We start from the raw sequence: 24,656 nt of genomic DNA on the forward strand, positions 1-24,656 counted from the left end.
TGGAGTGTGAGCAAAGTAACATTTATGAAGGGGTTCAGGGAAACCGGCAGGCCGGACTTGAGTCCTGGAGATGGGAAGTACAGTGCCTGCACTCTGAAGGAGGGGTGTTAATGTTGCAGTTTAAAAACTGTAGTGTAAAGCACCCTTCTGGCAAGACAGTGATGGAGTGAATGATGGTGAAAGTTTTTCTTTTTCGGGCCACCCTGTCTTGGTGGGAATCGGCCAGTGTGATAATAATAATAAAAAATGGACATAATATGGAAATTGCAGAAATATATACAATTTTCATATTATATCCATGTATGTATTGATAAAGTCATTGGATGGTAAAATGTCTACAAGAAACCCAGATGTTGTACAAGTATCTTCAGTCTTCATGTTGTCGGTGTTGAATACCATTAATACACAAGTACATGTATACCCAGTGCCTCATACATTTCTAGCTTTAATATTAATCTTAATCCATATTTTCATATTTCTTAGTGATTAACAGTAATTCTCATTTACTTAGCCACATAAGGTGCTAAATCAGGTATTAAGGTGTTATACTATTTTCTTTATTTTTTATATTCAGTAGCTCCTTTATTTTCAGCTTTAAAATAATTATCTTAGTCCATACATTCCTCCACCTTGACTACCTCGCATTAGTATTAAGATTAATTAAAGATTTTAATAAAAGTTAACCACTCTTATCTTGTCTAGATTTAAGTAGTTATTATGTACTAGGATTAGTCTGCCCCAAAATGCCCCGGCATGATAGTGGCTTTGTTTATACTTAGCAAGCCAAAACTGTAATTCACACTGTTACCTTTACAAAGAAATAAATCTTTTACTTTTTACATTTTTAAAGTGCATATTGTTATAGTGAGCAACTTACACTAGGTAGGACATGACATATCCACCAGCAATAATGAATGCAACTGTCACCAGGATAGACACCGCAGGAAGCAGATCATCTTGAGTCACATTATCCCTGTAATAAAGATATATAACAGGTGTAAGTCAAACAGCTTTGTTCATCACTAGCAACACATTAGACACAAGCACACACACACACATGTGTATACAACTGTTTACACATACATACATGCATTCAGACTTGATATAAAAATACGTCACACACACACACACACAAAACCACACACACAACCCCACACACAACCCCACACACAACCCCACACACAACCACACACACAACCACACACACAACCACACACACAACCACACACACAACCACACACACAACCACACACACAACCACACACACAACCACACACACAACCACACACACAACCACACACACAACCACACACACAACCACACACACAACCACACACACAACCACACACACAACCACACACACAACCACACACACAACCACACACACAACCACACACACAACCACACACACAACCACACACACACACACACACACGTACGTACTCATATACAACAGGCCTAGTGTCTAATCGACATGTGCCTAGGACAAAATGGTAACTAACACACACATACACTGCTTAGACTGCTTTCCTCTCATGATACACTAGTCTCTTAACAATACAGTACAGGTGCACCCCTGATTTTGGGCCACTTCTGGTTCCAAAGCTTTGCCAAATCACAGTTTTGCCGAACCAGTGGTCACCTTCAAGATGCTCTAACCCACTAATTATACATTTCCCATATCTTTAAAGCACCATCGACTGCTAGAACCTTAAATTAAAGAAATATTAAATGTAAATTAAAAAATTAACCCTTTGACTGTCACAGCCCCAAATCCTAAAGTCTCTGTGTCGCAAAATTTTTGAAAAAAAAAAAAAAAAAAAAAAAAAAAAAAAAAAAAAAAAAAAAAAAAAAAAAAAAAAAAAAAAAAAAAAACTTATGAAATGATAGAGAATCTTTTCCCGATGTTAATAATGCCAAAAGTACAAAATTTGATGGAAAGCTTACGGAATTACGTTCTCACGAAGTTAGTGATCTCGGAGATATTTACACATCGGCAATTTCGCCCAATTTGAGCCCTATTTTCAGCCAATTTCATTGTTCCAGTTGACCAAACTCATAGCTATTTCTTCAGAACTCCATTTGTTCTATCGACTGAGTACAAGAAACCACCCATTTACTGATTTTAACTACCCAATAAAGTGGTCAGAAATTGGCAATTTGGCCAATTTCATGCAAATTAAAAAAGATACCAATTTCAAAACAGGGTCCAGAATGAACAATGCAGACATTCTTGGCACTAAAATAATATTTTCTCTGTAATAATGTTGGTAGAATTACCGACAATATGTAAAGTAAAAGGACACAAGTGTAACTAATGTGACATTTTATCGTGGCAACGTTTCGCTCTCCAGGAGCTTTGTCAAGCCGATAACTTGAACAACGATAACTTGAACAACGCCTGTGTACAACACCGAAATTCCACCAATCATCTCATGAAATTCAGGGACGGCCAATTAGTGATCAAAGAAACTAATTTCCGCAGACGCAAGTGCCTCGAATCAGCACTGATAGCTGTTTCGAATACAATTAAACAAAATAACGGCAGCTTCACCATCTCTGAAGTCTTAGCGAGAATCCTCCTGAAAACAGTAAACCCTGCCATCACATAGTCTCTCCTGTTATACTACACAAAGCACATTACAGAGTGAACACTGAAAAAGGCCTTCTCTATCCAGTCTACATTTGTCCAACCTATTTTTATGTTACCCAAGTAATAGCTTTTATATCCTTTTACTCATGTACGAATTAATTGCTCTACCATATTGTCACTACTACTACTACCACTAGTGAACATTGAAATGGTACCTCACTAGTATTGCACCTCACTCTGAGCCTTTACATATCCTCTGTGTCCATATACTGTTTGTATTGGCTTGACAAAGCTCCTGGAGAGCGAAACGTTGCCACAATAAAATGTCACATTAGTTGCACTTTTGTCCTTTTACTTTACAATATTTTCTCTGTTCATCAGTCACATATGCAGGTCCCTCTTATATTACTTTTGCTTTCTATTTTGAATTTTTATTCACACAAAAAATAGAAGATTTACTGTCATGCAGACTACTGCATTATTGCAATAATTGTATAAATAATGTCAACCCATTTGTGACAGCATATTACAATGGCTAATTGGACACTCGTTGGACAATGACGTCATTTGTTTACTCTTGAACATTGGTAATAATCGAACATTTCCACTACTTTGAGCTCAATTCAAGATCTTTTTCATCGTGAAACCAATCAAAATCATCTCTTTTTCTGTAACATATCTTCCATTCTATCAAATAAGACAAAAAAATGAGAATACAACCATAAATACTATACAAAAATACACCTCAAAGTCAGCATTTTAATCCAAAAAACATGGTCGGAGATTTTTTCCTCATTATGCACTGCGTGCTGCAGGATTTTTTTTATACTGACCAAACAGACCCATTCTCTCACATGTGGACCTACCAGCTTTCTTCCGCTTGATTTGAAGCCACTAGAATTCTGGAGTATAAATATGTCAAAAACACTGGCTCATGAGATGCATATATACGACCGAAACAGTCAGAGAGTTAAGCAAGGTTTTTTTTCACAAGAATATTTATCAATCTGGAATTCGTGAGCTGTTGTGATTACTGTCTGTTTCCTAGGTGATTATTTCGTCTTGGATTTATGATACTGCAGAATTTCACAAAATTGAGATATGACCACAAGCAAGTGCTGTGTAAACAAGCCACGTGAGCGAGGCTACACTCAATGCCATCTGTGGGTTGCCCAGTAAATTGGTCTGGCAGGCATACAAATTTCAAGCTCCCACTTGTAATTGTAATTCTGTCTAGACTAAAGGAAGTGCCAAACCATCTGTTGCCAGAAAATCGGCGGTGTACCTGTAGTCTCTTAACATACAGCTACATTTAGAGAGAATGGATCAAAGTGGAATGACATGGAGAGTGTATAAATCTGTAGGGGAAGGAAGGCGGGGTAGGGATCATCCTCGAAAAGGTTGGAGGGAGGGGGTAAAGGAGGTTTTGTGGGCAAGGGGCTTGGACTTCCAGCCAGCGTGCGTGAGCATGTTGGATAGGAGTGAATGGAGACGAATGGTATTTGGGACCTGACGAGCTGTTGGAGTGTGAGCAGGGTAATATTTAGTGAAGGGATTCAGGGAAACCGGTTATTTTTATACAGCTGGACTTGAGTCCTGGAAATGGGAAGTACAATGCCTGCACTTTAAAGGAGGGGTTTGGGATATTGGCAGTTTGGAGGGATACGTTGTGTATCTTTATACATATATGCTTCTAAACTGTTGTATTCTGGGCACCTCTGCAAAAACAGTGATTATGTGAGAGTGAGGTGAAAGTGTTGAATGATGATGAAAGTATTTTCATTTTGGGGATTTTCTTTTTGGGTCACCCTGCTTCGGTGGGAGATGGCCGACTTGTTTAGAAGAAGAAGAAAAAAAAAAAAGCTGACATATTGCCATAATGATAAAGATATTGTGATGTTCTTTGTGATAATGGTCATAATGGTGGGGGCACTGATGAAAGAGGATTCCTGTGTAGAGCAATTTAGATCCGACTCATCAGAAGTGGTGGATGTGGCAGTGGATAAATGGATTGCAGAACCTGTGCTGATGATTGAGTTGGTGTATAGTGTGGATAAAAATTGAACTTTCAAACTTACGATGTACAACTGCTTGGGTGACCGCTGACACGTCCACTCCCAAATATCTGAATACATTCACCTCCTTCATACTCTCTCCCTCCAATCTGATATTCAATCTTTCATCACCTAATCTTTTTGTTATCCTCATAACCTTACTCTTTCCTGTATTCACCTTTAATTTTCTTCTTTTGCACACTCTACCAAATTCATCCACCAATCTCTGCAACTTCTCTTCAGAATCTCCCAAGAGCACAGTGTCATCAGCAAAGAGCAGCTGTGACAACTCCCACTTTGTGTGTGATTCTTTATCTTTTAACTCCACGCCTCTTGCCAAGACCCTCGCATTTACTTCTCTTACAACCCCATCTATAAATATATTAAACAACCACGGTGACATCACACATCCTTGTCTAAGGCCTACTTTTACTGGGAAAAAATTTCCCTCTTTCCTACATACTCTAACTTGAGCCTCAATATCCTCGTAAAAACTCTTCACTGCTTTCAGTAACCTACCTCCTACACCATACACTTGCAACATCTGCCACATTGCCCCCCTATCCACCCTGTCATACGCCTTTTCCAAATCCATAAATGCCACAAAGACCTCTTTAGCCTTATCTAAATATGTTATATGTTTCACTGTAAACACCTGGTCCACACACCCCCTACCTTTCCTAAAGCCTCCTTGTTCATCTGCTATCCTATTCTCCGTCTTACTCTTAATTCTTTCAATAATAACTCTACCATACACTTTACCAGGTATACTCAGCAGACTTATCCCCCTATAATTTTTGCACTCTCTTTTATCCCCTTTGCCTTTATACAAAGGAACTATGCATGCTCTCTGCCAATCCCTAGGTACCTTACCCTCTTCCATACATTTATTAAATAATTGCACCAACCACTCCAAAACTATATCCCCACCTGCTTTTAACATTTCTATCTTTATCCCATCAATCCCGGTTGCCTTACCCCCTTTCATTTTACCTACTGCCTCACGAACTTCCCCCACACTCACAACTGGCTCTTCCTCACTCCTACAAGATGTTATTCCTCCTTGTCCTATACACGAAATCACAGCTTCCCTATCTTCATCAACATTTAACAATTCCTCAAAATATTCCCTCCATCTTCCCAATACCTCTAACTCTCCATTTAATAACTCTCCTCTCCTATTTTTAACTGACAAATCCATGTGTTGGATGTGAATATTAAATTTCAGGTTGCAGTCAAGATGTGGACCTAAAAATTTGCCCTCGGTGTCTTGTAATGAGGGAATGTTGATCAATATGTTAAGTTGGATATTTGAAGCTCTTTTTTCAAACAGCATATACGAGGTTTTGTCTATACTGAGGGCAAGTTTGTTGATAGTCATCCACATAGATATTTTTAGTAGCTCGTCGTTAAATGTTACTGAGGGTAGTCAGATTTGACTAGGAGACGACCTAAGTAATGGTCCACAAAAGGGTAGAACCTTTGTAGGTCACCCTTCTGCCTGAGGATACATGCATAAAAATATAAAGAATACCAGGAGTCTGATTGTACAGTATTATGTAAATGCAGTCTCCAGCCTAATGCTGTACTTATACAGTGGAACCTCGGCACTCGAACAGCTCCCTACATGAACAATTCGGTATTCAAACACTGTTTGGTTAAAAAAAAAAATTGCTCGGTAGTCAACCGTTTGCTCAGAACTCGACCAAACAAATATGACCTGCCAGAACTTCGCTGTAAAGTATTTCATGTTTCTAAGCATTTTTTTTTATTTTGTATAAACAAGTCACCATGAGGCCTACAAAAATTAGTGATAACAGTCAACCAAAAAGAAAATTGGTTGGGAAAAATTTGTTCAATACTCCAACAGATCGGCACCTAAATTAAGTTCGAGTACTGAGGTTCCACTGTATACAAAAAACCTCACTTACCTCAAATAGTCTTGTACAGATACAAGTTTATTGATGATTCTCCAAACAATACCCTGTGCATGTTCATCAAACAACTCCTGAAAATACAGTAATGTATATTACTGTGTTATATTAGTGTGTTAAAACATTGGAATCAAGGCTGCAATCACATCAAGGGATGCTTTCCTCACTGACTCTGGTTTGTGCTGTTTCATGGCCTTGTTAAAATCTGGTGATGCCTCCAGACACTACCTTCATAATGCAGGCTGCCACAGTTTCATATGACTCAGTGGTTAGCACAGTGGATATGAGCACAAGTAACCATGGGTTCAATCCCCACTCTTCATATATGCTCTTCACCCTAACAATGCTATGGTGGGGTATTAGACAGCTGGGCCTAATGGTAGTAATGAGGGCTATTGCATGGTGCCCCAGGCTGTGTAGTGAACAGGGCATGAGGTGAAATTTAGGCAGAGGTAAAAGTTGAAAAATGCTACTGCCTAAAATAGAACAACCTGTTGGGGGTCATCCTAGGAAAGGATGGGGGTTTTGTGTGCAATGGGGTTGGACATACAGCAGGCATGTGTATGTTAGACAGGAGTGAGTGAAGACAAATGGTTTATGGGACTTGACGAGCAGTTCAATAACGAGTTAGGTGTCATTTTGTGAAGGGATTCAGGAAAACCAGTTAGCCAGACTTGAGTCCTGGAGGTAGGAAGTACAATGCCTGCATTCTAAAGGAGCAGTTTAATATATCTGCTGTTTAGAGGGACATCTAAAGTGTCGTACTGGAAAGCCTCTGGCAAGACAGTGATAGTGTGAATGATGGTGAAAGTGTTAAAATATTCTCAATATTTAAATTAGATATACAGTGGACTTCAGGTAGTAGGTTGGTAGACAGCAACCACCCAGGGAGGTACTACCGTCCTGCCAAGTGAGTGTAAAACGAAGCCTGTGATTGTTTTACATGATGGTAGGATTGCTGATGTCTTTTGTCTGTCTCATAAATATGCAAGATTACAGGCATGTCTTGCTACTTCTACTTACACTTAGGTCACACTACACATACATGTACACATTTATTTATACACACTCATCTGAGTTTTCTTTGATTTTATCTTAATAGTTCTTGGTCTTATTAATTTTCCTTTTATATCCATGGGGAAGTGGAATAAGAATCTTTCCTCCGTAAGCCATGCGTGTTGTAAAAGTCAACTAAAATGCCGGGAACAATGGGCTAGTAACCCCTTTTCCTGTAAAGATTACTAAAAAGAATAAGAAGAAGAAAATTGTCAAAGTGGGAAGTCTGAATGTGCGTGGATGTTGTGCAGATGATAAGAAAGAGATGATTGTGGATGTTATGAATGAGAAGAAGCTGGATGTCCTGGCTTTAAGTGAAACAAAGCTGAAGGGGGTGGGAGAGTTTCAGTGGAGAGGAATAAATGGGATTAGGTCAGGGGTTTCAAATAGAGTTAGAGCTAAAGAAGGAGTAGCAATAATGTTGAAGGATAAGCTATGGCAGGAAAAGAGGGACTATAAATGTATTAATTCAAGGATTATGTGGAGTAAAATAAAGATTGGATGTGAAAAGTGGGTTATAATAAGCGTGTATGCACCTGGAGAAGAGAGAAGTGTAGAGGAGAGAGAGAGATTTTGGGAAATGTTGAGTGTATGCGTGGGTAGTTTTGAATCAAGTGTGAGAGTAATGGTGGTTGGGGATTTTAATGCTAAAGTGGGTAAAAATGTTATGGAGGGAGTAGTAGGTAAATTTGGGGTGCCAGGGGTAAATGTAAATGGGGAGCCTTTAATTGAGCTATGTGTAGAAAGAAATTTGGTAATAAGTAATACATATTTTATGAAAAAGAGGATAAATAAATATACAAGGTATGATGTAGCACGTAATGAAAGTAGTTTATTAGATTATGTATTGGTGGATAAAAGGTTGATGGGTAGGCTCCAGGATGTACATGTTTATAGAGGGGCAACTGATATATCGGATCATTATTTAGTTGTAGCTACAGTTAGAGTAAGAGGTAGATGGGAAAAGAGGAAGGTGGCAACAACAAGTAAGAGGGAGGTGAAAGTGTATAAACTAAGGGAGGAGGAAGTTCGGGTGAGATATAAGCGACTATTGGCAGAAAGGTGGGCTAGTGCAAAGATGAGTAGTGGGGGGGTTGAAGAGGGTTGGAATAGTTTTAAAAATGCAGTATTAGAATGTGGGGCAGAAGTTTGTGGTTATAGGAGGGTGGGGGCAGGAGGAAAGAGGAGTGATTGGTGGAATGATGAAGTAAAGGGTGTGATAAAAGAGAAAAAGGTAGCTTATGAGAGGTTTTTACAAAGCAGAAGTGTTATAAGAAGAGCAGAGTATATGGTGAGTAAAAGAAAGGTAAAGAGAGTGGTGAGAGAGTGCAAAAGGAGAGCAGATGATAGAGTGGGAGAGGCACTGTCAAGAAATTTTAATGAAAATAAGAAAAAATTTTGGAGTGAGTTAAACAAGTTAAGAAAGCCTAGGGAAAATATGGATTTGTCAGTTAAAAACAGAGTAGGGGAGTTAGTAGATGGGGAGATGGAGGTATTGGGTAGATGGCGAGAATATTTTGAGGAACTTTTAAATGTTAAGGAAGAAACAGAGGCAGTAATTTCATGCACTGGTCAGGGAGGTATACCATCTTTTAGGAGTGAAGAAGAGCAGAATGTAAGTGTGGGGGAGGTACGTGAGGCATTACGTAAAATGAAAGGGGGTAAAGCAGCTGGAACTGATGGGATCATGACAGAAATGTTAAAAGCAGGGGGGGATATAGTGTTGGAGTGGTTGGTACTTTTGTTTAATAAATGTATGAAAGAGGGGAAGGTACCTAGGGATTGGCAGAGAGCATGTATAGTCCCTTTATATAAAGGGAAAGGGGACAAAAGAGACTGTAAAAATTATAGAGGAATAAGCTTACTGAGTATACCAGGAAAAGTGTACGGTAGGGTTATAATTGAAAGAATTAGAGGTAAGACAGAATGTAGGATTGCGGATGAGCAAGGAGGTTTTAGAGTGGGTAGGGGATGTGTAGATCAGGTGTTTACATTGAAGCATATATGTGAACAGTATTTAGATAAAGATAGGGAAGTTTTTATTGCATTTATGGATTTAGAAAAGGCATATGATAGAGTGGATAGAGGAGCAATGTGGCAGATGTTGCAAGTATATGGAATAGGTGGTAAGTTATTAAATGCTGTAAAGAGTTTTTATGAGGATAGTGAGGCTCAGGTTAGGGTGTGTAGAAGAGAGGGAGACTACTTCCCGGTAAAAGTAGGTCTTAGACAGGGATGTGTAATGTCACCATGGTTGTTTAATATATTTATAGATGGGGTTGTAAAGGAAGTAAATGCTAGGGTGTTTGGGAGAGGGGTGGGATTAAATTATGGGGAATCAAATTCAAAATGGGAATTGACACAGTTACTTTTTGCTGATGATACTGTGCTTATGGGAGATTCTAAAGAAAAATTGCAAAGGTTAGTGGATGAGTTTGGGAATGTGTGTAAAGGTAGAAAGTTGAAAGTGAACATAGAAAAGAGTAAGGTGATGAGGGTGTCAAATGATTTAGATAAAGAAAAATTGGATATCAAATTGGGGAGGAGGAGTATGGAAGAAGTGAATGTTTTCAGATACTTGGGAGTTGACGTGTCGGCGGATGGATTTATGAAGGATGAGGTTAATCATAGAATTGATGAGGGAAAAAAGGTGAGTGGTGCGTTGAGGTATATGTGGAGTCAAAAAACGTTATCTATGGAGGCAAAGAAGGGAATGTATGAAAGTATAGTAGTACCAACACTCTTATATGGGTGTGAAGCTTGGGTGGTAAATGCAGCAGCGAGGAGACGGTTGGAGGCAGCGGAGATGTCCTGTTTAAGGGCAATGTGTGGTGTAAATATTATGCAGAAAATTCGGAGTGTGGAAATTAGGAGAAGGTGTGGAGTTAATAAAAGTATTAGTCAGAGGGCAGAAGAGGGGTTGTTGAGGTGGTTTGGTCATTTAGAGAGAATGGATCACAGTAGAATGACATGGAAAGCATATAAATCTATAGGGGAAGGAAGGCGGGGTAGGGGTCGTCCTCGAAAGGGTTGGAGAGAGGGGGTAAAGGAGGTTTTGTGGGTAAGGGGCTTGGACTTCCAGCAAGCGTGCGTGAGCGTGTTAGATAGGAGTGAATGGAGACGAATGGTACTTGGGACCTGACGATCTGTTGGAGTGTGAGCAGGGTAATATTTAGTGAAGGGATTCAGGGAAACCGGTTATTTTCATATAGTCGGACTTGAGTCCTGGAAATGGGAAGTACAATGCCTGCACTTTAAAGGAGGGGTTTGGGATATTGGCAGTTTGGAGGGATATGTTGTGTATCTTTATATGTTTATGCTTCTAGACTGTTGTATTCTGAGCACCTCTGCAAAAACAGTGATAATGTGCGAGTGTGGTGAAAGTGTTGAATGATGATGAAAGTATTTTCTTTTTGGGGATTTTCTTTCTTTTTTGGGTCACCCTGCCTCGGTGGGAGACGGCCGACTTTTTTAAAAAAAAAAAAAAAAAAAAAAAAAAAATACAGTGGACCCCCGCATAACGATCAGCTCCCAACACGACCAATTATGTAAGTGTATTTTTGTAAGTGCTTTTGTAGGTGTATTTTTGGGGGTCTGAAACGGACTAATCTACTTCACAATATCTCTTATGGGAACAAATTCAGTCTATAACGGTACCCAAACAGACTTCTGGATTGAAATAATATCGTTATGCGGGGGTCCACTGTACGTATTTTTTTTTAACACGTTGGCCATCTCCCACAGAGGCAGGGTAACCCAAAAAAGAAGAAACACTTTCATCATCATTCAACTTCACCATCATTCACATATAATCATCGTCTTTGCAGAGGTGCCCAGATACAACAGTTTAGATGTCACTCCAAACAGTCAGTATCCCAAATCCCTCCTTTCAAGTGAAGGCACTGTACTTCCCACCTCCAGGACACATGTCCAGCTAACTGGTTTCCCTGAATCCCTTCACAAAATATCACCCTGATTACACTCCAACAGCCTGTCAAGCCACAAAAACCACTTGTTTCCATTAACTCCTACCTAACGCACTCACGCATACCTGCTGCATGTTGTTATGCAGGTTTCTGCATTGTATTTTAATATGAATAGTGAAGTGTGCCATAATTTTATAAACTATGTTATAATTGTAAACCATAATTTTATAATGTTATACATTTGTGGGCACTGTAAATTAGCTTAAACTATAAAACATATGGAGGACAGTCCTGTTGTGACTTATTTTCCAAGTGTGGTGGTACAGCATCGGTGTGTGAGTGAGAGAAGTCATGCTGGAGAGCAGCATGTGTGACAAACATGCTGGCCAGACGCAGTTTATTTAAGGTTAGTTTTGTACTCCTTTTGTTTATCCAACTTAAGCCATGGGTTACTTAAGTGCTTACCAGTAGGCTCACCTGGGCTCTGATTTGGTCAGGGCTCTGTGGGGCGAGTGAGGGGTGATGAAATTGGATGAAATGGTGTCGGTAGGGGAGTAGGGGAGGGCATGGTGCCCACTGGGCACTAACTCCATACTTACATGTGTGTGTTGTTTTGCTTTGATATCGCAGCCTGCTGGCACCTTATGTATCTTTATTTGGGTGTATATGCTGAGTGAAATGTGGGCGTGTTCTTCTAGTGTTTGTATACATTGTTAGAAGTAATAAATGTATATTTTCCTAATGAGGAATTCTGCCTGAACCCTCTGATAACTAAACCACTGGAGTAGTGAATGCTGATTTTGTGCTTTCTGTTTTGATTAGAGTAGTCCTGAGTGACTCTTTTTTACATGATATTCGTGTACCTTTTACCTTAGCCCCTAGACAAGGCCTTAAGCCCCAGGAGCCCTATTTTCTGTGTAACAACTGTCATATTTGCACACCTCTGGTAAGACAGTGATAGTGTGAATGATGGTGAAAGTGTTAAAATATTCTCAATATTTAAATTTTATTAACACATCGGACATTTCCCACCAAGGCAGGGTGGCCTGAAAAAGAAAAACTTTCATCATCATTCACTCCATCACTGTCTTGCCAGAGGCATGCTTACACTACAGTAATAAAACTGCAACATTCACACCCCTCCTTCAAAGTGCCGGCACTGTACTTCCCATCTCCCTTCTTAATTAAATGTTACCCTGCTTACACTCCAACAGCACGTCAAGTCCTAAAAACCGCTTGTCTCCATTTGCTCCTACCTAACACGCTCACACACGATTGCTGGAAGTCCAAGCCCTCTTGCATACAAAACCTCCTTTATCTACTCCCTCCAACCTTTCCTAAGATGACCCCCTACCCCACCTTCCTTCCACTATAGATTTATATGCCCTTAAAGTTATTCTATTTTGTTTCTTCCTCTCTAAATGTCCAAACCACCTCAACAACCCTTTCTCTGCCCTCTGGATAATACTTTTGGAAACCCTGCACCTCCTTCTAATCTCCAAACTGCAGATTCTCTGCATTATATTCATACCGCAGAGTGCCCTCAGACACGACATCTCCACTGCCTCCAACCTTCTCCTTGAAGGTTGGAGGCAGTGAAAGGCTTGAGGTTAGAAGGTTACACTCAAAGAAATCTTTACCTTGATTTTAGGTTGAGAGAGTTGTAATATGACCAATTTGTTTCTGTGAACACTGTGAACACTGATACCTTGGAGAATAAGACATCAGTAGTGTAAATTGAGAGATCATATATACTACCTTTTTCAGATATTTCATAAATGAATTATTAGTTCAAAGTCTAGATGCTATAACTAAGTGAAGGAAGTGCTAAACCCACTGGGGTCATACAGCGCAGACATCATTTACACCTACCTGGACGACAGTTTCAAAGGGCATGGGCTGGTTGGAATGGAGAAGTCTCTGTATGGCTGCTTTAAGGGCTTCCCGCGAGGTGTTGTGCTTGTCTGGCTCCACCTCCCATCCTTCCTCCAACCATTCATATTTCAGGTGATTCTGGTCCTTGCGCCACAGGATCACTATGTGGTGATTGGGTTCTACAGGTGAACCTAAACCTAAATACACAACACAGCTGTAAATGCACACAGTAATATTTTTTATCGTATTACACAATACAGCCTCTCCTCCCTTAACTCTTAAACTGTCCAAATGTAGATCTACGTTTTTTCAACATTTGAAAGTATGTAAAAAAAGTAGATCTTTTCTTTTTTTTACATTTGAAAAAGTGTAAAAAAAACTTTAATCTACGTTTTTTTTTGTTATATTTGAAAATATGTAAAAAAAAAAACCAGATCTACTTTTGAAGCACTACGCATGTGAACGTAGATCTGCTTGGACAGTTTAAGGGTTAACAACAGAGTTCTGTTCCTAAGAACACATTGGTAAACAAATTTGTTGCTAAGTGAGGAACATACTATAATGGTAGTGGGTTTGTGTCAACTATCTTTGATATTGTTTTAATGTCACCTTTGCACCATTTATAATATTTCTGATAAATTTTTAAATATTTATACAGCAGTGTACTGTATATCGTAATAAACCTAATAGAGGAAATCAGCTCTAATATACATTATTTAGGTATGAAAACTGGTCAGAGAGCCCACTTTAAGTCCGAGTCGTCGGTAAATGAGTACATCACTAAGTGAGGAGAGGCTGTATCGCGACTTCAACCAATAACACTAATATTAGGTGAAGAGACCCCACAGAACAAATAACTGCAATTCAAGTTTAAAATTATATTTCCAGTTAATTTTGAGATGTTGAATTCAAATCTGAAATTAGTTTTTCTCCAACTCGTATAGTTTTTGTGATATAGAACCCCAAGATCAACAATTTCACCAAGACGTAGCCATCATGGAGAAGAGATGTCCAGCCAACTACTGCTGGACACAAGTATGAAGGAGCAATACTCAACACAAGCAACAAAGCCTGAAAACTGTGATGTACAGTGGAACCTCAAAAATCGAACTGCTCCCAACTCAACCAATTATGTAAGTGTATTTTTTAAGTGCTTTTATAAGTGTATTTTTGAGGGTCTGAAATGGACTATCTAATTTACATTATTCCTGATGGGAATAAATTCGTTCGGTAGCGACACTTGAACAGCCTTCTGAACCGAAGAAAGTTCTATATTTGAGGTTCCACTGTATATGTTCATACGAGTGTATGTAAGTTTGTTATTTTTGTTATGCATATATATAATGAATTTACATAAAGAAAAATTGCATTAGGTTTTGAGACTGCATGCACTATGCTTAATATCTCTTTGTAATATAATAACTATGATTGTTAAGTAACATACATCATGTTACCTAACATTCAAAATATTGATCATAAGGTGTCAAGAAACCTTATGTGACTGACTAAACAGGATCAAATTTATGATCAGCACATCACTGTTAGCTTAAATCAACCAATTTGGTTTCTTAACTGAATAAAAAGCTAAATTTTATTGGCTAGTGTAATTATTCAAATTATTTTTAAAAGATGTATTATGTACAATCATACCTCAATAATATGGTGTGTTTGGTTCCAGACCTCCGCTATAAAGCAAATATCACCTTAAAGCAAATCACAGCCTTTTTTCCCTTGCTAAGTCATATAAAAGCCTAAAAACATGTTTACACTATCATTTATTAAGTAAGCAATATGTAGCATGATGCCTAAAAAATAATGCAAAAAATAATAAATAAAAAATAAGTTACAGTAGCAAAAGCTATCTTAAGAGCAAAGCAAGCACCAAAAATAATAAGCATAAATATATTTGAGGTTGTCAGTCCCTCAGCCTGGAGAAGAGTGCATTCCAGACCATGGAGTTGAACTCTTCTCCATGCTAAGGGACTGACCACCTCAAATACTATTCCTCCAAGGTTGATGGACTGATTACATCATCTTTATTTCACTACTACACCTGCTGAATCTGTATATGACTGAAGAAGCCTACTGTGTAAGAGAAATGTTTCAACAATGAAGCTACCCAAGTGTTGTACATGTCTTGATCAAGTTTGGTATTTTATACCATCTTTAACATAAAAGAATTTGAAGTTTGGACATCAGGTGGAGTTGCAGAGTTAACCCAATAACCCAAGGAGGGTTATTGAGGTGGTTTGGACATTTAGAGAGGATGGAGCAAAATAGGATGACTTGGAAGGAGTATAAATCTGCAGTAAAGGGAAGAGGAAAAGTAGGGGGTCATCCTAAGAAAGGTTAGAGGAAGGAAGGAGAAAGAAAAAAAAAAAAAAAAGTTTTTGTATGCGAGGGGCTTGGACATCCAACAGGCATGTGTAAGCATGTTAAATAGGAATGAGTGGAGGTAAATGGTATTTATGATTTGATGTACTGTTAGAGCGAGAGCACGGTAACATTTATGAAGGAATTCAGGGGAACCAGTTAACCAGACATGAATCCTGGAGGTGGGAAGTAGGGTGCCTGCACTCTGGAGGGGTGAATATATTGCAGTTTAGAGGAGCATCTGAGCTGTTATATCAGTACATCTCTGGCAGGACAACGGGATATGGCTGGTATGTTAAAAAAAAAAAAAAAAAAAAAAAAAAAATCACAGGCAAATATTAGTACTTACCAGCAGTAAGAGCATTCATAAACTCCACTTGCTTCTCTCTGAAAAGATAAGTATACCGCACACGATCCCTCTCTCTTGCCTGGTCACCAGTTGCATATTCTCGTAACGCTGCTCGGCTAGGATCATGTGCTGGGTCGTCTTGGGTAACTAAGACTACACACAATCGTCGACGAGATCTCACAGTTTCCACAGGACACAGCGCATCAAACACAGACTGAAAATATGTGCTAATTAAATATTCATTCTGTGGAACAAAGCTCAACTGTAAAAGTTTTCTCACCTCAACGGCCATCTCCCGCCAGGGCAGGTGACCAAAAGAAGGAATCTTGTTCACTATAATTCATTCAATCAATTTTTTTCCAGAACTGTGTTGACTTCACATTCCAGATTATTCTTCGACTGCAATATCCCCTCTCCCCCCTCCTTCAGAGTGCAGGCGCTAGCCTTCCCATCTTCAAAAGTGAAGTCCAGCTAACTGGTTTCCCTGAATCCCTTCATAAAAGTTACTTGCTCACAAACCACTAGCCCTTACATTAAAAACCACTTAGTCTCCATTCACTCACAGTAACCCTATGCACTTACAGTGGTACCTTGATTTTCGAACAGCTCCCAACTCGAGCAATTATGTAAGTGTATTTTTGTAAGTGCTTTTGTTAAGTGTATTTTTGGGGGTCTGAAATGGACTAATCTAATTTACATTATTCCTTATGGGAACAAATTCGTTTGGTAATGGCACTCGAAGAGCCTTCTGGAACAAATTAAGGCCAAAATTCAAGGTACCACTGTATTCTAATTCTTATAAATTACAGTAATACTGTAACGGGAATCTAAAATATCAACTTCACCAAAAGTCTACATGTAGTCATTATTTTTATACCACTTCTATTTATATCAAATGGTTCAAAGTACGTTTAAACATCTCCATGTAGGAATAAGCATTTATATAAGATAAATAATATACCTATACAAGCCAAATGTCCCTGCTATTTCATAAATGAAAATACCAAAAATCTCAGGACATTTTAACAATTTCAAGTGTTCTCCAATAGCTGATACCAAGTGTATAATCATAGCCAGACTAACACTGAGGCTGGAAGTGGACACTTAACAGGCTAGTAACCCCCTCTCCTGTATAAATTACTAAATTTAAACAAAAAAATTTTTTTTTCTTTTTGGGCACCCTACTTTGGTGGGATACAGCCAGTTTGTTAAAAAAAAAAATTGGCCACACTGCCAATGTGTTAAAAAAAATAAAACTTGTTTCTGTCTTTCTTCTGCAGTCTACTGATTTAGGTACCCTTCTTTATAACCACTTTGCTCCATTCTCTCTACATGACCTAATAATTTCAAACATCCATTCTTATCACCACACCATTTACTAATTAATTTATCCCTTATTTTCTCCATAATATTCACATCAATGATCAATATTCTTAACCTAAGGTTTGCCAACCTACTACAGAAGATATCAGAAATACTGCTAGAACAAGTGGAGAAGTCTTTAAGAAAAAAAAAAAAGACAGACTACAACCTCCATTCAAAAGTGCCAGATAAACCAGACTGTGGCAGCTATGTGAGCCAGGAACAGCCTGGTTGAACAGGCCATCAGGCTGGTTTGCAAGAATAAAAAAGAAACCTCAAACCAGTTAGAGGCATATAACGGGTAAGATATTTCCCCCTGCCTCCAGCTCACTCTCTTCTGCAAGAGGAGGTTGAAGGCTGTATCAATGTCATCAACCTTCTCTTGCAGAGAAGTAGAGGTTAAAGGCTTTAAACTTCCTCTTTTGCAGAAAAAGAGGAAGCTGAAAGCAGTAGAAATGTCTGCAACTACCTCTGTTATGTACACGAGTACCTTTTATAACACTGTACATAATTTCTGTAAATGTTGTGTTTTCTGTATATATTTTGGCATCAGTATAGGCTTATTTGTTACAATGTGTTAGGGTAAATATATACAAACCATTTCCTTATTGCCATTCAAAATTAGGATGATAATATTGGCTAATAAAATAAATTATTCTAAATGGGGAAGTGGCGAACAGTCCTTCCTCCGTAAGTCATGCGTGTCATAAGAGGAAATTAAAATGCCAGGAGCAAGGGGCTAGTAACACCTTCTCCTGTATAAATTATTAAATGTAAAAAGAAGAAACACTTTTGTTTCTTCTTTTTCGGGTCATCCTGCTTCAATGGGAGATGGCCAGTGTGTTACAAAGTGTCATAATTTCTTAGCCTTTAACAGCATTATTTTTATGAATAGTCTTACATTATCAATGTGTAATTACCAGTCAATGAGTTGTTTATCCAGCTGGCACAATGTCAGGATAAGAAATAAGATTCTGTTTGGATTTTTAACCTCAGAGTGTTAGCCACCCAGGATAACCCAAGAAAGTCAGTGCTTCATCAAGTAAGGTAGCATTCATGAAAGAATTTAGAGAAAGTGGTTAGTCAGACTTGAATCCTGGAGGTGGGAAGGGCAGCACCTGCAATCTGAAGGAGGGGTGGAGATGTTGCAGTCACAGGATATTCTGAATTGTGATGTCAGCACATTTATGGCAAGACAGCAACAGAATGAATGAATGCTGGTAAATGTGTTTTCTTTGGGTTACTCTGCCATGGCAAGAGACTGTTGTTGAGGTACAAAAAAATTATCACACTTATTTAAACCTTAATCATGAATCTCACTTGGATTTGCTGCTACCAACTGAAAGGATTTATTATGTTTATAGCATCTAGTTATGAACAGCAGCTATGGGCTTCTATTGGTCTACTGGTGATTATTGCTAGCCCAGCAGAGGCGAGTGTTAACAGCTTCAACCTGCTCTTCTCTGTAAAAGGACACTGAGGCCATTTCCACTGCCTTCAACTTCCTCTTGCAGAGAAAAGGAGGCTGAAGACAGTAGAAATGCCTTCAACCTTTTCTTCCTAGCAAGAAGGACAAAAAAAAAAAAAAGTCCACATCATTATACTCCAAGTTTCTAACATTTTTTTCAACAAACTGGCCATATCCCACTGAGGCAGGGTGACCTAAAAAGAAAAACTGAAGTTTCTCTTTTTAAATTTAGTAATGTATACAGAAGGGGTTACTAGCAACTTGTTCCCAGCATTTTTGTCGTCTCTTACGACACGCATTGCTTATGGAGGAAGACTTCTGTTCCACTTCCCCATGGAGAAAATTTCTAACACGTGTACTTTTATTTTTGGATCCAATGACAAACTTCTTAATGCCCCTGCAACTTTCATTTCTCTTCTCTTCTATGTGTTACCTCACCCTTCACAGACTCATTTGCCAACACATCTACTTCCAAGCATCCAAGACAAGACAAGAGAGTTTAGGCAAGTCCCTTGTGGGGTGAGCAGGGAAGACGGGACAGGTGAAAAAAAGCGTAGGGTAGGAGTGTCTTCAGTCGTAGAGAAAGTGCCAGGATTTAACCCAGCAGCTGAGTACTCATGGGGCAGACTGGAGAACAAAAGGAGCAGGTTGTGAATGCATCGGTCTTTGTTAAATGGAAGTCTTGATTCTTGAGTAGCTTGCAACAGGCTTGGTCACAGGAAATGAGGCAAGTGAGGCACCTCATTTGTAGGGGTTATTTAATGTAAAACATTTATAAAAGTGCCATTCTCAAACTTCTTGAAGTTGGCTTGGGAGAAGTGATACAGTTTTCTTTGGTTACCAAAAGTAAAACGGAGTGGTTTGATAAACTGTAGAACTTGGGTATGAGTATAACGAAGTAGAATTTGAAGATATGACTGTGCTTAGTTGAAGACTGTACTAATAAATTACCTGCGAGGAGAGTCGAGGCAACACCAGGAACTTGTTGCCTTCTATAATATCTTTCATAGTGGCATATGGCAAGTCTGTCATTGCCACTGAAGCAACGGGTGTGTGCATGTCTTCATGGAACACAAGAAGTGTGTCCACTTTGTTGGAGACACTATAGCGTGCACGAATGCTGTCCGTATCTGCTCGGTCCATCTGAACATACCTATGGATTCAAGGGTAATACAATAAACTCTTATAAAATGACATCATATTGTGTGCAAAAGTGACTGGAAAAAGTGCATCAAAAAATGCATAGCATGCAAATTAACTTTGATAATACATGCCATAAATCTATATAATAGCAAGTGACCTGAAAATTTGGGAAGTACCCTCCAAAGATTTTCACAATCTGCTCAGCTTCACTTACTACTCAGTGAGAGCAAGTCATGTCCACTACGCAGCATTTTTCTTGTGTATTAATGTTGGTAGAAATGCTGACAATATGTTAAGTAAAAGGACACAAATGCAACTAATGTGACATTTTATTATAGCAATGTTTTGCTTGATCAAGCTACTGAAGAGTGAAACAGTGTCACAATAAAATGTCACATTAATGCACTTGTGTCCTTTTACTTAACAGCATTTTTCTTAAACTAGTGTTTTCCAAAATTTACATAATTTATAAATGCTTAATTTACATAAAACAGCTGTCTGATGAGAATATTCAAAGCATTAATACCAATAATCCATAAAAGTTCAGTATGGTACAGTATTATAATTACAGTTATTACTTTTTTTTTTTTTTTTTAAACAAGTTGGCCATCTCCCACCGAGGCAGGGTGACCCAAAAAGAAAATACGTACTTTCATCATCATTCAACACTTTCACCTCACTCTCACACAATCACTGTTTTTGCAGAGGTACCCAGAATACAACAGCTTAGAAGCATATACGTATAAAGATACACAACATATCCATCCAAACTGCCAATATCCCGAACCCCTCCTTTAGTGCCTGCACTCTAAAGGAGGGGTTCGGGATATTGGCAGTTTGGAGGGATATGTAGTGTATCTTTATACGTATATGCTTCTAAGCTGTTGTATTCTGGGTACCTCCTCAAAAACAGTGATTGTGTGTGAGTGAGGTGAAAGTGTTGAATGATGAAAGTATTTTCTTTTTGGGTTTTTCTTTCTTTTTGGTTCACTCTGCATCGGTGGGAAACAGCTGACATGTTAAAAATAAAAAATTCCCTGCTGATTCTGACTCAGGTTTGACCATAGACAGTAAGTGATGTTAGTGATGTTACCTTCTCTTCCACTAGACAAGACATTATTGGCTCTGCTTGCATAGCTCATACAAAGTGAAAGTTATAAGGACAATTCTTCAAGGGATGCAAAGAGGGAGGAGTATATGGAAAGAAAAAGGAAGGTTAAGAGTGTGGTGAAGGAATGTAAAAGGAGAGCAAATAAGAGAGTTGGTGAGATACCATGAACAAATTTTGTTAAGAATAAAAAAAAGTTTTGGATAGCACAATGGTGATTTCACCAATTTTGAGTCCTATTTTAGGTCAATTCCACTGCTCCTTTTGACCAAATTCTTAGCTATTTTGCTAGCATGCCTTCTGTTCTATTGAGTATGCACAAGAAATTGCCCATTCAACTATTACAACTACCCTATAAAATGTACAGTTTTACACAAAATTAAAAAACCAATTTAAAAATAAGAGTACAATATAAACAATGTACACACTACTGGCACTAAAACAACATTTCCTCTATTTATTAATCACATCCCAGGCCTATCTTATACTGTATTACACTGGCCTTCCATTTTTAATTCAGAATCACACAAAAACAGAAGATTTACTGTATTTCCCAGATAAGAATATAAATGGGGATGACTGGTCATAGTTTACAACATCCCAATAATTGAATTAGACCTATTAATAACCCTAAAACAGATTGGGGTTTGTAGGGGGCCATACCTGTTCTCAGGAATATTGGCAAAAGTTGAATACTTCCGTTAATTTAAGCCCAATTTCATGCTACTTCTGTTCCTGAAAACAACCAAAATTGTCTCTATTTCAGTAGTATGTGTTCCATTCTATCAAATGATGTCAAAATATAGCCAACAGAACCATAAGAACCATCCTAGAAAACACCTCAAATTCTCTATTTTAAACCAAACACATGATCAGTTTTTACTTTTCTCATCATGCACTGTGTGGGGCAGGATTTTTTTATACTGTACACACTTGCTGTGCGAACCTATTCTCTAATATCTAGGCCCAAATTTACTGTTCACAGCTTATCTGAGTGAGATGAGCTCATGATGAACTAAACGAAGGACCCTGGCCTCAATGACAGTTCTACTTGACAGTCACTGAAAGAGCTGAGAGCAAGGGGCTAGTAATATCTTCTCCTGTATAAATTACTAAATATAAAGAGAAGAAAAGCTTTCGTTTCTTCTTTTACGGGTCACCATGCCTCGGTGGGAGATGGCAGACGTGTTAAAAAAAAAAAAAATTTGAGCCCAACAGCAAACAAAGCAATGTAGAAGAAAGAAAATGTCAATACTGCATATTGTAATCCATTTAAGCTACATTATCTTCATTAGCTTGGCTTGACCAAATAATTTACAGTACTATACTCTAATTGTTAAATATGTTTTTTTTTTTTAATTATATCACTAAAAAAAATATAAACAATTGAGTTTAAGTGCAATGCACTTAAACTCCATTGCAAACTGAGACTAAGTGAAATGATGTACAGCCTCTCCTCACTTAGCGACGTACTCGTTTACATATGACTTGGACTTACGGCAGGCTCTCTGACCAGTGTGCATACCTAAATACAGTAGTGCATATTAGAGCTGATTTTCTCTATTCTTTTTATTATAATATACAGTACACTACTCTATAAACATTTAAAAATATACTAAAAATGTTATAAATGGTTCCCAGGTGAAATTACAACAACATCAAAGATGATCGATACAAACCCACTACCATTATAGTAAGCTCCTTGCTTAGTGGTGAATTCACTTACTGATGTGGTCCTAGGAATGGAACTCCGTCATTACGTGAGGAGAGGCTGTATAATAAAACCACACCTCAATGTCCATCGTCAAACCTCTTTAAAACTTCTAGTTTTGTTTCTAATGTCACACTTCTTTGTTTTTTGTGTCCACAGACATCAGGGGTGCACAGTGCACCTTTAGCACTCATTGCAACAGGGTTCAATCAAGGAATGAATGTTTGGAAAGTGAAAATTATAAGGAGCAGCTCCTACCATCATACAGTTCAATAACAAATATGGCGGACTCACTGAGTGCTTTCATACCGCGCTGTTTATTGTTATTCATTTGTACGATTATTGTATACTTTATGAATTTTTATTTTACTGTCCCCACACAGACAACTGCCCTAGATAGGAATCTATTTTCTTTTCTCAATGTTATAATGAAACAACATTGAATGAAACGACGTTATTTGAGGATTTACAGTACAAGCAGCAAATGTTCAAATGTTTAGCTGATACCACATACCCTATTACAGCTCTTTCTCGGAATTCCCAGCCAACCGTCAGGTACCGCAGTCTGATGATATCCAGTCGTCCGAAGATTAACACACGAACCTTTTGTATAATATTCAGTTATGATCTTCCCATTAATTTCCAAAAATACAATATAGTTATAATACAGAATACAGTACTGAGTTGAACTGTAAAGGTCTCATTATATATTCACTGAATTTGTTACTAAAAGAATGAGAAACTTGTGCAACATTTGGTAATGTTTATTGTGGAAACATTGCCATCAGTGGCTTCTTCAGTCCAGTACAGAAGCCGGTGGCTGGCAAAACATTTCCACAATAAAAATTACCAAGTGTTGTACAAGTGTCTCAATCTTCATATTAGTCTTCTAAACCATTTATGTCACATCACTAGAAGTCCTACAAAACTGGAGCCCACAAATAATATATTGTAAAGATTGCATAATAAATTTAGTTTTAGAGACTTTTTTTTTTTTTTTTTTTTTTAACAAGTCGGCCGTCTCCCACCGAGGCAGGGTGACCCAAAAAAAAAAAGAAAATCCCCAAAAAGAAAATACTTTCATCATCATTCAACACTTTCACCACACTCGCACATTATCACTGTTTTTGCAGAGGTGCTCAGAATACAACAGTTTAGAAGCATACACATATAAAGATACACAACATATCCCTCCAAACTGCCAATATCCCAAACCCCTCCTTTAAAGTGCAGGCATTGTACTTCCCATTTCCAGGACTCAAGTCCGACTATATGAAAATAACCGGTTTCCCTGAATCCCTTCACTAAATATTACCCTGCTCACACTCCAACAGATCATCAGGTCCCAAGTATCATTCGTCTCCATTCACTCCTATCTAACACGCTCAGGCACGCTGACCAAAATATTTTCTGACCTCATACTTAGTGAAGCTAGCATATATAATCTACAGAAACCATTCGGTGGGAGACGGCCGACTTGTTAAAAAAAAAAAAAAAATTTACATTTGAAATACACATACATGGAAACACATTCAAACCCTAAATTTTGATTCAATGGTGTAACAGAAGCAGTTTTTTTTATGGAAATCAATCTATACTACCTCAGCTCATTTCAAAGCCCAGCCCTATCTAAGGTAAAGTGCCATCCAGCAGGATGCCACCCACACCAGTCGACTAACACTCAGGTACCTACTTACTGCTAGG

General features: G+C 38.3%; 1 protein-coding gene across 6 annotated transcripts in view; it reads right to left on the bottom strand.

Moving 5' to 3' along the window:
* The window catches only part of l(3)80Fg (dnaJ homolog subfamily C member 16 l(3)80Fg), a 114,579-nt gene that overhangs the window by 27,652 nt on the left and 62,271 nt on the right, over positions 1-24,656 (bottom strand). For all 6 annotated transcript variants that reach the window (XM_070103035.1, XM_070103033.1, XM_070103034.1 and 3 more), the window contains 6 exons: positions 23,467-23,555; positions 19,942-20,143; positions 16,161-16,374; positions 13,436-13,635; positions 6,579-6,655; positions 878-973 (listed from right to left, as the gene is read on the bottom strand). In XM_070103035.1, the coding sequence (XP_069959136.1) occupies positions 878-973; positions 6,579-6,655; positions 13,436-13,635; positions 16,161-16,374; positions 19,942-20,143; positions 23,467-23,555 (878 nt within the window). The remainder of the gene's footprint in view (positions 1-877; positions 974-6,578; positions 6,656-13,435; positions 13,636-16,160; positions 16,375-19,941; positions 20,144-23,466; positions 23,556-24,656) is intronic.

Source organism: Cherax quadricarinatus, chromosome 84, assembly GCF_038502225.1.
Source record: "Cherax quadricarinatus isolate ZL_2023a chromosome 84, ASM3850222v1, whole genome shotgun sequence".
NCBI classification, from domain to species: domain Eukaryota; kingdom Metazoa; phylum Arthropoda; class Malacostraca; order Decapoda; family Parastacidae; genus Cherax; species Cherax quadricarinatus.